The sequence below is a fragment of the Gallinula chloropus genome (assembly GCF_964237585.1).
Source record: "Gallinula chloropus genome assembly, chromosome: 27".
NCBI classification, from domain to species: Eukaryota; Metazoa; Chordata; class Aves; order Gruiformes; family Rallidae; genus Gallinula; species Gallinula chloropus.
The window spans coordinates 5989553-6004962 of NC_140112.1; the positions used below are offsets into that span (position 1 = coordinate 5989553).

The window sequence follows — 15410 nt, forward strand, 5'->3', positions numbered from 1 at the left end:
TAAGTGAAGAGCACCCCACGGCACCAGGAGCCTTTTGGAAGAGCTCCAGCCCTGTTTGTTTTGGGAGCTCTGGCCCAGTGCAGCCCTCCCAGGTTGTGCCCGTTCCCTGCAGAAACCTCTCCCTGGGTGTATTAAATCCCCTCTCTCAAAGACAAACCCCTGGCTGCAGGGGTTTGGTTGATGGTTGGGACTCGATGGTCTCAAAGGTCTTTTCCAGCCCGTGGTGCTCTCTGGGTCGGCCCCGTCCACAAACCACCCAGAGCAGAGGCTGCAGCGCTGGCTGGGGCTGAGGAAACCAGCCCAGGCCTCTCACGCCAGCTGGGAGGGGGGTAGGACATGTTCACAGACACATCTCCTCTGGCCAGTTCCCTAAATCTCAGCTTGCGGAAGGGCCAAGGCCTGGGCTGAGATTCCAGCCTCATCTCTTCACCTTCTAAGACCCTGAGAGTTTGGGGTTACAACTTCCCTCGCTCATCCCCCTCCTCGTGCTGTTTTTAGACAATCACTGCACCTCAATCAACTCATCAGATCTCCCCAACAGCCTTAATAAACAACACAGAAACCATCCCACCCACCCCCTGCCAGCCACCAGCCCCAGGGACTGAAACACAGCAGGCTGGATGGTTTGGGTTTGGGGTTTTTTTTAAAGAAAAGTTTTAATTTAATTTCAACTCATTATTTACACCCAAGTCTAGCTCAGCCCCCAACACATGCTGCTCGGCTTTGGTGGAGGGAAAGCTTTGTTCTGCTCCACAGCAGCAAGTGATGCTGAGGAAGTTTGGGAGCAGAATGTCACGAAGAGATGGGAGAATCACTGGCAGAGCCAGCCCAGGCGCTCACTCCAGCGTCAGGAGCTGGTCACCACTCCAGACCCCCAGCCCGGGTTTGGTCTGACAGGGGACTTATTGCTTCTGTGCGTACGCTGCCCACTCTTCCCTTTCCTGGAGGAGGGTGGGAAAGGGGAGCTGCTGGACCATGGTTGGAGGGAGGGGAAAGAAGTGCCTCTCAAAAACAAATCCTGCAGTCCTGGAGACTGCCAGCATCTCCACGGCTCTGCCTCTACTGCAGGAGACTGGGAGCGCTTGGGAACCTTCCCCAGGAAGAAATAAATACTAGAGACATACTCTGCCAGCTCCTCAGGACAGGCCCAAGACAAGGAGCACGAGAGTCGCTGCTCAGAGCCCAGGAAAACAGCAGAGCCTCCCAGAGAAAGCAACAGCCAAGCATCTTCAACATCCCTCCTTGGAGAGATGGGCCCTTCAAGCAGACTCGGTCCGGTAGCCTGACGCTGCCGGCGTTGGCTCTGGGCGCCTGTGCCGTGTGTCTCCAGCACCTTCCCTGCCCTGCCCAGCTCCCAGCTCCTGCCGTCCCCGTGGGGAACGGGCAGGGGGTGCCTGTTCTCCCTGCCCAGGAGGCTCCAGGGGGTCTCAGCACCCACTCTCAGACACGGCTGCGTCCAGCGTCACAGGTTCGTGCTGGATGGCTGCTGTGGCCATGCTGATGGCTTCCTCCAGGCTCTGCTGCTCTTCTAACTGTGGGAGGAAAGAGAGAGAGAGAGAGAGAGGTAACACCATCCTCCCTCCCAAAAGGGGGGCTCAGGGTCACTCAGGGCAGCTCCCAGCAGGACAGAGGTGTGAGGGACTGGCAGTGGGTGCCACAGGGCGAAAGCAGTGGGGCAAAGCAGAGAGGCCACGGCCCCGTTTACAGAGGAGCACTCTGCCATCCAAGGAGCAGGTCCCTGCTCTCCTCTATCCCCAGGGCGTGTGGGGACTAGGGAGCAGGCACCCTGGGCCAGAGGAGATGCATTGAAGTTAGAAGGCCGTGGGGGAAGGAAGGGGAAGGTGGCAGGAGCTGGGTGGTACCTGCACTGTGATGTGAGTGCCGTTGGCTGTAGCCAGCAGTGTCACCTGCGGATGACGGAGGGGTGTGACGGCTGATTGTTCAGACACGACCGCCCCAGAAGCCACTATGGTGACCTGGGGAAAGAGAGAAACCAGTCGGGTGTTAATGAAAATGCAGTTCCCTTCCTGGAGGCTGCTTCTCTGCAGGGAAAGGGGACAGTCCCGTGGGGTTTTGCCTGTACCGGCTGCGTCTCGGTGTCACCCGTGTTGGTCACAGTCCCGGTGTGTTTGTCACCTCCCGTCAGCTCTTCCTTGGGCACGGCGATGGCACCGCTCTGCGTCACCATGCTGATGGCACTACCCAGGGCCTGCAGGTCTTCCTGTGACAAACTGACCTGGGTGGGATCAAAGCAGATGCTCTCAGCCAGGACAGCCGCTCAGGGAACCTTATGCAACTCCCGAGTTTGGCAACACAAAGGTCTTGGGAAGGATGAAACTGTCCCTCTGCCTGTGAGGGCACAGAGAATTGCAAGGGCTGCCCAGGGTCATGGACAGAACCAAGGGAGAACTCAGGACATGGAGTCTCCAGCCCTACTCCTTCTACCACACCTCCCCTTCCCATTTAGCATCGTCTCCCCAGGCGCTGAGGTGACGTTGCTGCAGCAGGGACCAGCTCAGACCAAGAGGAAACAAGCCTCGCTGCTGCCAGCTGTTTCCTTTGCCCGATGCCGCAGAAAGGGAGTTTTTCCCAGTCAGCACACGAGCAGCTGGTGGAGGGAAGTACAAGAAAAGCACTGCCTTATACAAACCATTAAAGAAACCCCAAATCTTCACATTCAGCCTGTGTCAGCAGAGATCAGGAGCTGCCTCCTGACAGCTGGCTGGGAGGAGAGAACTGCCAGCACGGCACGCAAGTGGCGGGTGCATGTCTGCAAGACCCTGTCCAGAGGCAAGTTGGGGAGCAGAGGCTGGTTCTTTACCCTCCACAGTGACTGTGGCAGTGGGTGAGGTGAAAAGGAGGGAGCCCTCACAACAGACTGAGCCCTCAAAGCCCCAGGGTCTGTTTTATGCTGAAAAAAGCCTTCAAGAGAACACCGAGGCTGAGCAGAGGCAGAGTCTTACTCAGTTTAACTGCCATCCCCCACATGCTGGAGGCTGTCAGTGTCCATACCTGCTCTGTCCCATCCTGAGTGATAAGTGAGACCTGTGTAGGCATACCATTGTCATCTTCCTCTTCCTCCTCCTCCATCTCTGATAGAAAAGCGACATGCTGGCTCTTCAGGGGGGAGCATCTGTCAGCAGCTGAGCGAGGGAAGGGGAAGAGCAAAAGGGGTGTGAGAAGTAGAAATGGAAGTGTGAAAGCACACGTCTGACCCTGGGGACCCGCCTGTTCCCTGAAGGGCCAGCACAGGAGGGCACAAGATCACGGTGATGACAACAGCCTGGGCAGAACAGTCTTTACCTCTCTCTGTACCACAGGGCGGGCAGGAGTTCCCAACCTGTGACAACACCGTGAGGACCACAGGGGAGCCCTTTACTCTCATCTGTGACACTGATCTAGGGCGATGGGGGAGACAGGAGGCCACAGCACAGACCTCGGTCTGCGAGCTGGAGGCTCTGGCTCTTTATCTCTCTGCCACACAGCCTGACCCAAGCCTGCCACGGGTGAGGGCAGAGTGGTTGCTCACCCTCCAGCTGCTGCTGTTCATACAGGGCCTGTTCGCTCTCCTCCGTGGCCTCCAGCTCGCCGTGGCTGCTGCGTTTGTGCATGGCCAGCGTGGAGGTCTGGCGGTAGGTCTTGCCACAGCTGCTGCAGGTGTAGGGCTTGCAGTGAGTGTGAACCACGTGGTGCTTGTAGAGGCTGGAGTACTCCGTGAAGCGCTTCCCGCAGCCCGGCACGGTGCACAAGTATGGCTTCTCTCCTAGGGCAGAGGCCACAGAGCTGATGGTTAAACCACTCAACCCTGCTCATGCTCTGGGAAGGGATTGCTTGTTAAGAGGGAACGGCTGGAGACACGACCACTGGGACAATAATCAGCCCAATGAAGCAAGTCTGATTTCCTCTAACTCCCTGGCTCCCCCTGCGATGCTGGGAACGACCACCTCAGTCCCACAGATCCCCCCCCCGCTGCCACACGCCCTCAGCGTGGCCAAGTGAGTGGGGAGGAGCTGCCTGTGCTTCACCCTCCTCCTCCTCCTCTTACCTGTGTGGATTCTCATGTGGTTCTTGTAGTTTGTAGCGCTGGTGAAGCCCCTCCCACAGCTGGGCTCGGGACACATGTAGGGCCGCTCGCCGGTGTGCGTGCGGATGTGAACCTTGCGGATGTTGGATGTGGTGAAGGAGCGGCCACAGCCCACGAAGGGGCACTTGAAGGGACGCTCACCTGTCAACAGAGGAACACAGGTGAGTCTCACCACAGCACAGCTACCTGGAGCACCCCAGGCACCTGTATCCCTTCACTCCCCACTATTACACCAACGAGACCCCAGACCAGACCCAAGTGCTGGCACGTTTCCTCTAGCAACACTGGCATCCCCACCCCTTCTGCTCTGCAGCTCACACACCGAGTGGAGGATCCCCAGTGCTTCTAGTCCCACCCTTCTGCTTCTGCCTGAAGACAGCTTGGGCTCTGCTTTGCTTCACCCAAGGTACAAAGAGGCCCATCCTGGCCAAAGGCTGAAGCTGTATTCCATCTCAGACAGCCTCTCAACAGGGAGCTCGGCTCTCCTGTGCCGCTCACCGGTGTGTGTCCGGATGTGTTTCTGGAGATCCCCAGAGGTTTTGAAGGCTTTGCTACACATGTCTTCTGGACACTTGTAGGGTTTCTCACCGGTATGTGTTCTCACATGGCTCTTCAGCCCATATCCTGTGTCCAGGAAAAAAAAAAAAGCCCCAAACAACTAAATTTTAAAGTCAAAAGAAAATAGAAAGGCAAGCTGGGTACAGTCTGTGCATTTCTGAATGTCTGTCCTCTGTCTGAAGGAGGAGAAATACCCAAATAGCCTCACACCACCACTGACAGCTCAGCTTCCTCCTGTAACTCCTTTAATCCACCCATAATCAAGTCCCAGGCAGGCTCCCATGGTGCAACTCCTCCCCAGAAGGCTCTAATAGCTACACTCACCATGCTCCACTGGGAAAAAGAAGCCAGGGCTGCTACTCAAGGGTGGTTTGGACAGGACAGAAAAGCAGATTTGGTCAAAAGAAAAAGTGTTACCTGTGGCAAATGCTTTCCCACAGCTCGGGAAGTCGCATGTATACGGCCGGTCACCCGTGTGAGCACGTTCGTGTACCTGGGGAAGAAAGAACAGGTCCCTGCAGTGAGGAAGGAAAAGAGTGTGGAGGGATCTAGCTGGTGGGGAGTTCTCTGTTGGATTTCACCTTGGCCAGTTAACACCGAGCTGAGCACGACTGGACCCTAACACAGGACCTGCTTTACCTTCAGATGGTGGGCGGTGGTATAGAGCCGGCCGCAGCCTTTGTACCCACAGCGGAAAGCTCTGCTGCCCACCTGCTGCCCCTTCTCACTGCTGTGCACTTCCTGCTCCTGCAAATCCTGCTGAGACACACAGGGTAAGGAGTCCAACCAGCCCTACAGCAGGCTCGCAAAGCCCACGCTCCCCTCCTGGCCATACAAACCCGCTCCAGTTATCCCCATGAAAACACGTTCCAACAAACACAGCGTGTGCACACGTGGGAGAACCCAGGTGACAGGGCAGGGGGCTTGGAGCCAGGATTTCCCAGCCTCACTGGGTGTTCTCAGACACACCACTCACCTCTCTGCGCCTCACACAGCTCATTTGTAAAACCTGCAGCTGACACATTTGCTAAGCTGGCAGAGAAGCCACGCTGCTTTTTCAATTATTCACTGGGAAAGCATTAGCTCTGCAGTGAGAGGAGTTCTGCCCAGTTTCACAAACACATCACAAGAGAATTCAGACCTGGGAAGGGCTGTTGCTGGAATCTTCACTCTTCACGCCACAGGTGTCTGCTGTTCCCTCCTCTTCCTCATCAGACACCTACAAGGAGATGCACAAGTACTGTTCATACCTCAGCATGGGACAGTTGAGCAACCCAAGCAGGAAGGCGTTCACATCAAGCAGTGCCACTCCACACTTGTCCAGAGAGCGAAGGGTGGCTGGTCCTACCATCAGCAAGCACCAGCAGTGCCCTGTATCAGCACCCTCCCTGTAGCCCCTTCACACACCCCACCATGAAGATGGGAGAAAACAGCAGCACCCAAGACATTCAGGTGGAGCACTGCTGTGAAAGCACGTTGGGATCTGAAGCTCTTTTGGTTCACTGAGGCTTCTGTCAACATGGGGAACAGCAGCAATAACTTAGTCACTTCTGATACATAAAAGGTTGGGCTTGATCTGCTTCCTGAACCATCTGCAGAGAGAGCATCACACCCAGGTGCTGTTATGAGACACAGCAAACAGAAAGAAAACCCCATCTAGGAGGGACATACACAGCAAGGAAAACAAACCCCCAAACCCAAGCTGCATCACAGCAGCTCTCTGCTCTCCCCAAACCTTGCCTGCAGCAGCTTAAGGGTAAAAGGTCCAGCACTCTGCAGGAACGAGCTAGAGGGTCCAGTGGGAAACTGCCCCCCACCCCACCTTAACTCTCTGCAGGGGGCCCCTCACCCTGCTCAGTTTCTCCACCCAGCAGTGGCACTGCTGAACAACAAATACACAGCAGTGCTAACAATGGGAGGACACTTCAACTGGGCACCAAATGTGGGCTGCTACACCAGCCCCTGGGTGCTGCTGGCAGCCCATGACAGAGGCATTGCATAGATCACAGAATCCCAGACTGGTCTGGGCTGGAAGGGATCCCAAGGGTCCCAGAGCTCCAACCCCCTGCCACAGGCAGGGACACCAACCTCCAGGCCTGGAGCTACACAAGGTTGCCCAGGGCCCCATCCAACCTGGCCCTGAACACCCCCAGGGACGGGGCACCCACCCCCTCTCTGGGCAGCCTGTTCCTCTCTGGGCAGCCTGCTCACCTTACTGGCATACTGCTTTAATGCACTCATGGTCTCCACATCCAAGGCATCCTCTTCCTCCTCTCCAGCCAACTCCTCCAGCCCAGGTTCTGCCTGCACCTCCAGGATGGTGCTGCCAGGTGGCATGATGACAGGATGGTGTATGTAGACAGTGGAGCCATCCTCCAGCTGGATGGCCTCAAAGGTGCTGGGCTCATAACTTGCTGCAAGAGGAAACCAGTAAAATCAAGTGTCAGACAGAGCTGCTGAGTGCAAGGTGCTCCTCGTCCCCCCGGGCTACCTACAGCCTTCAAAATCTATGAGGCTTCAGCAGCTGCTGCTCCAGCTGCCAAGGGAAGCAGAGGGATGCTCCCTACCTTTAGCTGTGCTGTGTATGTAGGCCATACTTCCATCTTCCAGCACTACTGGCTGAGCGTCTTCGAAAGCCACAGGCTCTACAAAGCAGGGAAACACCCACACACCTTAGTGGAGGATTTGGATGGGGTGGGGAGGAGACACCCCAACAGTTCCTGAACCCCACAGTACCCATAGAAGAGCAGACAGCAGTGCTGCTGGCTTGCACTGAAAGCCAACCACAACTGTAAGTTTTCAGGTGCCATTTGGGCCCTTCAAACGTGAATTATGAGGGGTTCAAGGCTCAGTGAATAGTTTATCTCACTTCTTTGGCTGGTTGGCATAATGCAGTATCACAGCTACTCCAAAACACCAGGGCATGTCCCAGACAAGATGGGCCAAGGGTGTAAAGTGAGTGTGTAAAGGAGAACACAACCATCCCATGGCAGGGAAGCAGGGATGAGAATGCAAACCCCTGAGCAGAGGATGAAGGGAGGAGAGGGGCACGACCAGGAACTGGTGGGTTTCAAAAGGCAGGTGACATACAAGGAGCTTGGGAGGGTGACGGAAGGGCTGCCTGAAGCAGCAGAGCTCCTTCCACCTGTCCTTTTACATCTAATCTCCTGGTGAGAGTAGATTTCTCTGGGCCACTCTGGTGCCTGCCACAGGGAATGGATTCCCATCGCCTCTCAGATGAACGACCATCACCTCATTTCAGAGGTGACACTGGCTGGTGAGTCGGTGACCAAGGTGGCATTGCTCCCAGCAGCCCCAGCCCCACACACCTATTCCAGCTGCAATATATCATCTCAAAGTTCAGAGGAAATTCCTGCCCAGCTGCTCCCACAGCAACCAGACCTTCTTTGGGCTCTACCACTGGCACAAACACAGCACCCAGCTCGCTGGCCTTGCCTGGAGACTTGGGATGTGTCAGACTGACAACTGTGAGAGAACCCACAGGTGAAACAACACCAACACCTTCTGTTGGGCCTTCTTGTCAGATTGCTAAAAGCTCTGCAGGAAATCACACGTTCTTTGTCCTTGCTCACTCAGCCTCAAAAAAAACAAGCAAGAAACCAGAGAATCTTACACCTGTACAGGCTGCTTAAAGCCAGAGCCAACAAAGGAGGCTGGCTGCTGGAACACAGGCAGCTGCCTTCTAAAAAGAGAGATGAGTTTATGGGTCCTCACCTTTCTGGACTGTCACCTGATGGATATAAGCTGTGGTCCCATCTTCAAGTTCAATGACTTGCCCTTCGATCAGTTTCTCACCTGGAACAGTTAAGAAGCTGCTGCCAGCACAGCCCAGTCCCTCCAGCCCCACGAGCTGTCCCCTCTGCAGCAGCTCCTCCAGGAGATCAGTCCCACAGAAGATGCAAAACTCTTGCTTAAAACCGTTTATTTGTCAAGATTTCCCCTGAGCAGCCCCAGAGGCATTAAACTTCCCAGAAATGCTGGAGCCTCCCTTTCCCAGACAGGAGGATACAAGACAAAGAACCTCAGTCATCGCTTGTTTACAAGCTGCACTTCACAGCCCTGGAAGCCAAGAAGCAGAAAGAATGATGTGTGCTGAGTGTTTTGGATCCGAAGTAGAGAGCAATTACACTTGTGCAGGAGGAAAACAAGTCAACCAAGGGCTTTTAACAGCATCAGCAGAGGCCTGAAGAGTTATTTTCTTCTACTTTGAGGGAGGATCAACTCTTTTGGGGGAGGATGAACTCCAACAGGAGGCATCCAGGCTGCTTTCACATTGGGGGAGTCACAAAACCTGGTGGTTTTCAAGCCACTCCAACTCCACATGTGTAATAAACTCACTGTTGAGTTCACACAGAAAAGAAAGGGAGAGAGCAGTCCCCAGGACAGGGAGCCTCCAACTCAACCATCCTGTTCTGCAGGCTGGGAAATTCCTTTAGTCTGAACAGTGGGTGGGGAAGGAAACAGCACCTCACAAGCCCCAAGACAAGGGAAGGTGTTGAAGGTGGTATGGCTTCAGTGAACCAAGGCCAAGCTCAGCATCCTCTTGAGAGAGAAAAGCACTACTGCAAACCAAACTCAACACCTCTGGGTGAAGCAGAACATCCTGCTTCACTTCAGGGGGTGCTTTGGTTTAACAGAGTCCTGCAGGCCCTAACATGAACCCCATTTCCCCCGTTACCCCAGAGAGAACAGGGCTCACCCTAGTCTCAAGAGAGCCTTTCTTTCCTACAGCAACAAGCCTCCCAACCCCTGAAGCTTTATTTCCAAGGCAGAGACAGGGTTCAGTCCTGCTGCACAGCTCCTCCCAGCTCAGCTCCAGCCCACAGGAGTCTGCACAGGCTCCATCAAGAGGCTTCCCGACCGCACAGCCCCGAGGGCCCCCTTACCTGGGACAGCCTGCTGAAGGTAGGCTGGCGTCCCGTCACTAAGGGTCACTGCTTGCAGGGCCAGGCTCTCCATCCTGCCCCAGGGACTGCTCCTCAGACATGGGGTTGGCTTTGCTCTGCGTGCTCAGGGAGAGCACCGGGACCCAGAGGGGGCTGAGGGGCTGCCAGGTGTCTCCTGGGGCATAAAGGAAAAGAACAGTTAGAGTCTTGTTTCCTCCCAGCATACTTTATACTCACTTTTGCACGTTAAGAAAAGCTTGAATGGCAAACTACTGTAGAGATTATATAGAGATGAAGAGTTCTGGCTGGTCTAGAGGCATGCCTTCCCATACTGATGGCAGGCAGGGCTAGCAATCTGTTCCACAAATACAAGATAAAGCTTATCAAGCCAGTGAACCCACAGACTCTTTAAAGACACAGTGTAACGATCACATCCAAGCCCTTCCCATCCTCCAAAAGACATGCAGGAAAGGTTTCTGAGTACTTTAAAGTCTGAACCTACAGGCTAAGGGTGTCCTGTGCTGCAAGAGACAAGGGCAGAATGACAAGCTTTATCCCTGGAAGCATCCTCATCCTCTCCTCCCTTTCCTGTCTAACTCCTGGTCTTCTGAGGAACAGAAGTTCAGGCTATAAGCAGATGATGTTAAGACATTCATACCCCCACAGGAACCTTTTGCTAGCGAGACACTCTGGTGATAGATTATCTCTAAGAGCAGCTGCAGTGGCCCCGTCGTGAGTAATCTCTGAGACAGCCCAATCTTGTTATCACTTTGATTTCCAGGAACCAGCCTGGCTGCTCTGCCTGTCGCTGCAGCACCCAGCTCTGTGCCCCCTGCCCCGACAAACACCTCTGCAGCCGCAGCAGCCTCCACCAGCTTTCAGGGCTGACACCTGCTGAGAGGCACCGCGGGTCACCGCCCAGCAGGGCCACCCAGGCCCCTCCGAGCTGCTGGGGGGGCTGCGGCCCCCGCTCCACCCCAGAAGGGACGGGGCCGGTGGGGCCCGAGGGGAAGCAGGTGCAGGCTGTGGCACGAGGCCGCCTCAGGGGTGAGAGGGGACGCGGCTCCCTCGGCAGGGCGAGGCCGGGCCTGGCGCCGTGGCCAGCCCGAAGGGGGGCGGCGGGACAGGCCCGGGGGCGGCGGGGACACGCGGCGAGGGTCCCCCCGTGTGGCTGGTCGGGGTTGCGGGGGGGGGGGGGGGCGGCAGCAGCCGGGCCCCAGCCGCCCCTCAGACCGCCCCCACCACTGACACCGACCTGAGGAAACCCGAGCGGGCCGAGTCCGCCGCCTGACCGCCATGCACCGGGGCCCGGCCCCTGCCCGCCCCGCCCCGCAACCCGCATAGCGACAGGACTCACCGCTCTGCGCCAGCCGCTCACTCATCGCCCATCCAGGTTCCGGGGCCCCGAGGCCCCGCCCCCCGGAACTGGGCGGGCGGGGCCGGTTTAAAGCGAGCGAGCTGCGGGGGGCGTGCACGCACGGGCGCGGCTCGGTGGCGCATGCGCCGTGCCGGCTTGCCGTAGGGGCCTTGCCCTGCGGTAGGCCCTCTCTAGCGTGCGGGCCCTCAGTAAGCAAGCTTAATAACGCGGCTTTGGAGCACTGAAGCCCCGGAGGGGAAACGCGTCGCAGCATCACGGCGTCGAGCGCCGGCAGCTCCTCCCGCGGGGCAGCGTCCCGCCTGCTCCCTGCCGACTGCCGAGGGCGCCGCGTACCGCGGCGATGGAGGCGCTCCTGGCCCGGTCGCTTCAGACCGGAGATGGAGGCCGTAGTTGTTCGTTTAACGGCCAAAGAGATGCGGACGGAAAGGGCCGGCTGAGAGGAGCCGGCACAGCCCGGCCGCGCTCCGCCACTCCCGGCACGGCGGCGGCGGCCACACGCCGCCGCTCCCAATATGGCGGCCACACTCCGCCGCTCCCAATATGGCGGCCACACTCCGCCGCTCCTCGCATGGCGCCTATAGGGGGGGTGTCATACCGCCACTCCCAACATGGCGACCGCGGCGCCGCCCAGCCGAGTCTCGCGAGACCCTCCGCTATTTATAGGGCGGCGCGGCTCGCCCCGCCCCTTCGGTCGCGACCCGCCGCAGCCATGAGGTGAGGCCGGGCCCGCCGCGCCATCCGCCGCCATCCGCTGCCCCGCGCCCGGCGGGCGGCTGCGGGACCCTCCGCCCGCGGCTGGGGGGGTGTCGCGGATGGGCCGGGCTGCGCTGGCGGGGGGGGGGGGGGGGAGACCCTTGTCCCGTCCTCCCGCCCCCATCTCCCCCCTCCCGCGGCCTGCGGGCCCGGCGGCGCCAGCCCTGAGCCCTCGCCGTGTCCCCCCGCAGCAGCAAAGTCTCCCGCGACACGCTGTACGAGGCGGTGAAGGAGGTGCTGCAGGGCAGCAAGGTCAAGAAGCGCAAGTAAGGACCCCGCGGCGGGACGGGGCTCGCCCCGAGTCCCCCCGGCCCGGCCCGGCCCGGCCTGGCCCGGCCCGGCCCTCCCCCCGCGCTGCCCTCCGTTCCCCTCCCCGCAGGTTCGTGGAGACGGTGGAGCTGCAGATCAGCCTGAAGAACTACGACCCGCAGAAAGACAAGCGCTTCTCCGGCACCGTCAGGTTCGGCATCCTCTAGCTCCCACCCAGCCTTCAGCCTGCGCCTCCCCTCCCCGGCTGCCCCATGGGCCAACCAGCCCCCGGGACGGGAGGGCGCGGAGCTGAACCCGCTCGGGTAGTCCAGACCGCCCCGGGTAAGGCGGGTGCGGCTGGACGGACCCTTACCCTGGGTCTTAAAACATGAGGGGAGGTGTGGGAAGCCCTTGGGCTGTCCCCACCGGCCTGCCGGGGAGAGGGCAGGTTGGAAGCGGCAGAGGAAGATCCCCAGGCTCTGGTAAGGCGTCTCCGTGGCGGCTGCCCTGGAAGCAGCGTGGTGCTGGCGGCTCAGAGTAACTCGCTGCTTCCATCCCCAGGCTGAAGTCAACTCCACGCCCCAAGTTCTCAGTCTGCCTGCTCGGGGACCAGCAGCACTGCGATGAGGCCAAAGCGGTTGACATCCCTCACATGGACATCGAGGCGCTGAAGAAGCTCAATAAAAACAAGAAGCTGGTGAAGAAGCTGGGTGAGTGGTGGTGGGGATCAGGCTCCCAAGTTCCCTGGCTGGCTGGGGAGGCAGGGTGGCTTTCCCTGGGCTCGGATTTCCTTCTTGTCGTTAACTGTGGGGCCGAAAGAGCTCACCAGAGCAGCCTGAAGTACAGCAGCCTGTCTCGAGGCTACCTAGAAGAGGGAACAAACCTTTAGGAGCACAGAGGGTCTGGCAGGTTGGCCTGCCAGGAGTGAGGTTGGTAGCTGTAAGGATGGGGTGTGGGAAAACTCTTCCTGTCCCCCCAAGAGTTGCACCCCTAACCAGTGTTCCTCATGTTACCAGTCAGGGAGCTGGAGGTGAAAGCTTGCTTCAATGCCCTGCAGTACTTAAATGAATGGAAACTTGCTTATTTTAACTTGGAAGAGAAAGAACCCTTCCCTCCCTGCACAGGTGAAGTCCTGATACAGATCTCAGGCAGACAGGGATAACTTCCCACTCGATCCATAATTAGCTGTGGAACCCGTGCAGCGAGGAAGTGACACAGGGTACCACAGCTGCTGTAGCTGAGCCTCTGAGATGTGTGATCCATCCACCCCCACGGGCTGTGGTAGGAGCCTCCTGGTAGAGCTCAGGGGTCAGGGCTGGGCACGCACCAGTTTCCTGGGGAAATGGCTTCTGTGCAGTTAGGAGCTGGTGGGATGCAGAGCTGGGTTGTGACAGGTTTGGATGTAGCAACAGGAGTGATTTCTGGTCTGATACTGGTAAAACCAGCTTGGGAGGGCAAAATACACCTGAGGGAAATGGAGGAGCGTGGTCCAAGCTGAGCTGTTAGCTTGAAGCTCGGTGCAGGAGGTGAGACCCCGTCCTTCCATACGTCTGTTCTCCTCACAGCGAAGAAGTACGACGCCTTCCTGGCTTCCGAGTCCTTGATCAAGCAGATTCCTCGGATCCTGGGTCCAGGCCTGAACAAAGCTGGCAAATTCCCTTCCCTCCTCACGCACAACGAGAACCTGGTCGCCAAGGTGGATGAGGTCAAGTCTACCATCAAGTTTCAGATGAAGAAGGTAAAGCAGGGCTCTTGCTCCCCGAGGCAGCTCCCTGCCTGCTGGGTGGTCGCTGCGGTGTGGCTGCGATCTGCCATCCGGGCTGTAGGTGTCCCTCGAGCATCTCCCTCCAGCGGCATCCCGTGACAAGCCGCCTGTGTAGCGCGGGGAGCCGGTACCCAGCTGCGAGCTGGAAAGGAGCCCTGGTTTATCTCTGGCTGAGAGCTCTTAGAGCGGATGATGAGGAGATGATCTTGATGTCAGTCCTAATGAATGCTTCTTCCCGTAAGCGGGGTGACACTCGTGGGGTGGGGCCCAGGGCCAGGCGTGGGTCTGGGCACGCAGCGGCGCTTTGCCAGAGGCAAGTTTGGGACTTGATTCTGCAAGTGAACTTGGGAGCAGCTCCACAGGTATCTGCTGCTGAGCTGACTCCCCAAAACCAGAATAACCCCACTGAGGCATTTTAATCTCATGGTGGCAGCAGCCTAAACGTGACTCAGGGGTGTTGCTGAGAACTAGCGGCTCCGCTCGCTGAGGGGCTCCAGCTGATCTGGGCCTGGGGGGCACAACAACTGGGAGGACATGATGAATGTGATAGTTTGCAAATGCTTGAGCATCTTCCATAACCGAGCTCAGGGTGTCCTGACACTTCCCCCCTCAGCTCCTTCATAATTCCTTTTGTCTTCAGCCTGTGGGGAGCGATGAGTTACAGGCTCCCCGGCGAGGCTGATGCCCAAAAGGGAAGGGGAAGCTGGTGCTTAAGCAGCCAAGTTTGGAGCTAATGGTGTGTGCTGTGCCTGGGTAGCACTTTGCAGGGCACCCTCAATGCCACGCAGTGAGTAGGAGCAGAGCTAAACCAAAGGTCTGGTCCTGCTCCCAGTGTGGTTCAGCCCAGCACCGCTATGCGTCCTTCCCTGTGTCCCCACCTCCATGGCAGGACAGACCTACCCCAGCTGTCCTTCAGAGATGGTGTGAGGAGGCTGCCAGCCACTCTTGTGGCCATGGTGTGCCAAACACCCATGGCTAAACTGGAGAAGTCTCCAGGTGGTGGGAGAGGAGGGAATTTGATAGCCTGGGGGGGTTCAGATCAGCACTCAGCTGTTCCCTCAGTCACTGAGCTTCGATTTCCCCACCAAACCTTTACCTGCACGAGTGACCCCGTGTCCCTGTCCCCAGGTGCTGTGCCTGGCTGTGGCTGTCGGTCACGTGAAGATGACAGAGGATGAACTGGTCTACAACATCCACCTGGCCATCAACTTCCTGGTGTCCCTGCTGAAGAAGAACTGGCAGAACGTCCGGGCTTTGTACATCAAGAGCACCATGGGCAAACCCCAGCGCCTGTACTAACAGGGGGGCAATAAACTTTTAGGACAACTTACAGCTTGGTGGTGGCTTGTAGTTCTTCCAGAGCTTGTTGGGCTGGGCCTGCTGCAGAGTTGCTCACTTCCTCAGAGCAAGGAGGGGCTTGAATGCTGTGGTGAGCTCTTGGGGTGTGAATTTAAAGTGGAGCATCGTTTGCAGGGACCAACGGCTGGGGCCTGTGGGCTCCTGCCCAGCAGCAGCTCATGAGGGCTTGATGAGTGGGGCTTGATGGTGGGGCTGAGGGGGCTTGATGACCATTTTCCTCCCCTAGGAACCAGAGGGATGGAGTGTGTGGTGGGACCTGCAGCTTAGCCAGGGGGTTGGGGCCAAAGTAGAAAGTATTTTCCATCCCCTCTGCTTCCCTGTGAGCTAATCCCTGTCCAACTCCATGTTCTGGGCTAA

General features: G+C 57.8%; 2 protein-coding genes across 2 annotated transcripts; one reads left to right on the forward strand and one right to left on the reverse strand.

Annotated features, from left to right (window-relative positions):
* Nucleotides 1-642: 642 nt before the first annotated feature.
* On the reverse strand, nucleotides 643-9622 carry ZNF76 (zinc finger protein 76; the record flags this gene model as incomplete). Its single annotated transcript, XM_084275845.1, has 14 exons — nucleotides 643-1532; nucleotides 1863-1976; nucleotides 2084-2236; nucleotides 3013-3143; nucleotides 3530-3763; nucleotides 4046-4225; nucleotides 4583-4708; nucleotides 5060-5135; nucleotides 5282-5398; nucleotides 5784-5861; nucleotides 6854-7056; nucleotides 7210-7287; nucleotides 8378-8458; nucleotides 9550-9622. 14 exons carry the CDS (start codon nucleotides 9620-9622, stop codon nucleotides 1428-1430), a joined length of 1749 nt encoding a protein of 582 aa, XP_084131971.1. The 3' UTR covers nucleotides 643-1427.
* Nucleotides 9623-11622: 2000 nt separating this feature from the next.
* On the forward strand, nucleotides 11623-15024 carry RPL10A (ribosomal protein L10a). Its single transcript, XM_084275958.1, has 6 exons — nucleotides 11623-11641; nucleotides 11872-11946; nucleotides 12060-12140; nucleotides 12491-12639; nucleotides 13495-13667; nucleotides 14823-15024. The coding sequence occupies exons 1-6, from the start codon at nucleotides 11637-11639 to the stop codon at nucleotides 14991-14993; spliced, it is 654 nt and encodes a 217-aa protein (XP_084132084.1). The 5' UTR covers nucleotides 11623-11636; the 3' UTR covers nucleotides 14994-15024.
* The last annotated feature ends 386 nt before the right edge of the window (nucleotides 15025-15410 follow it).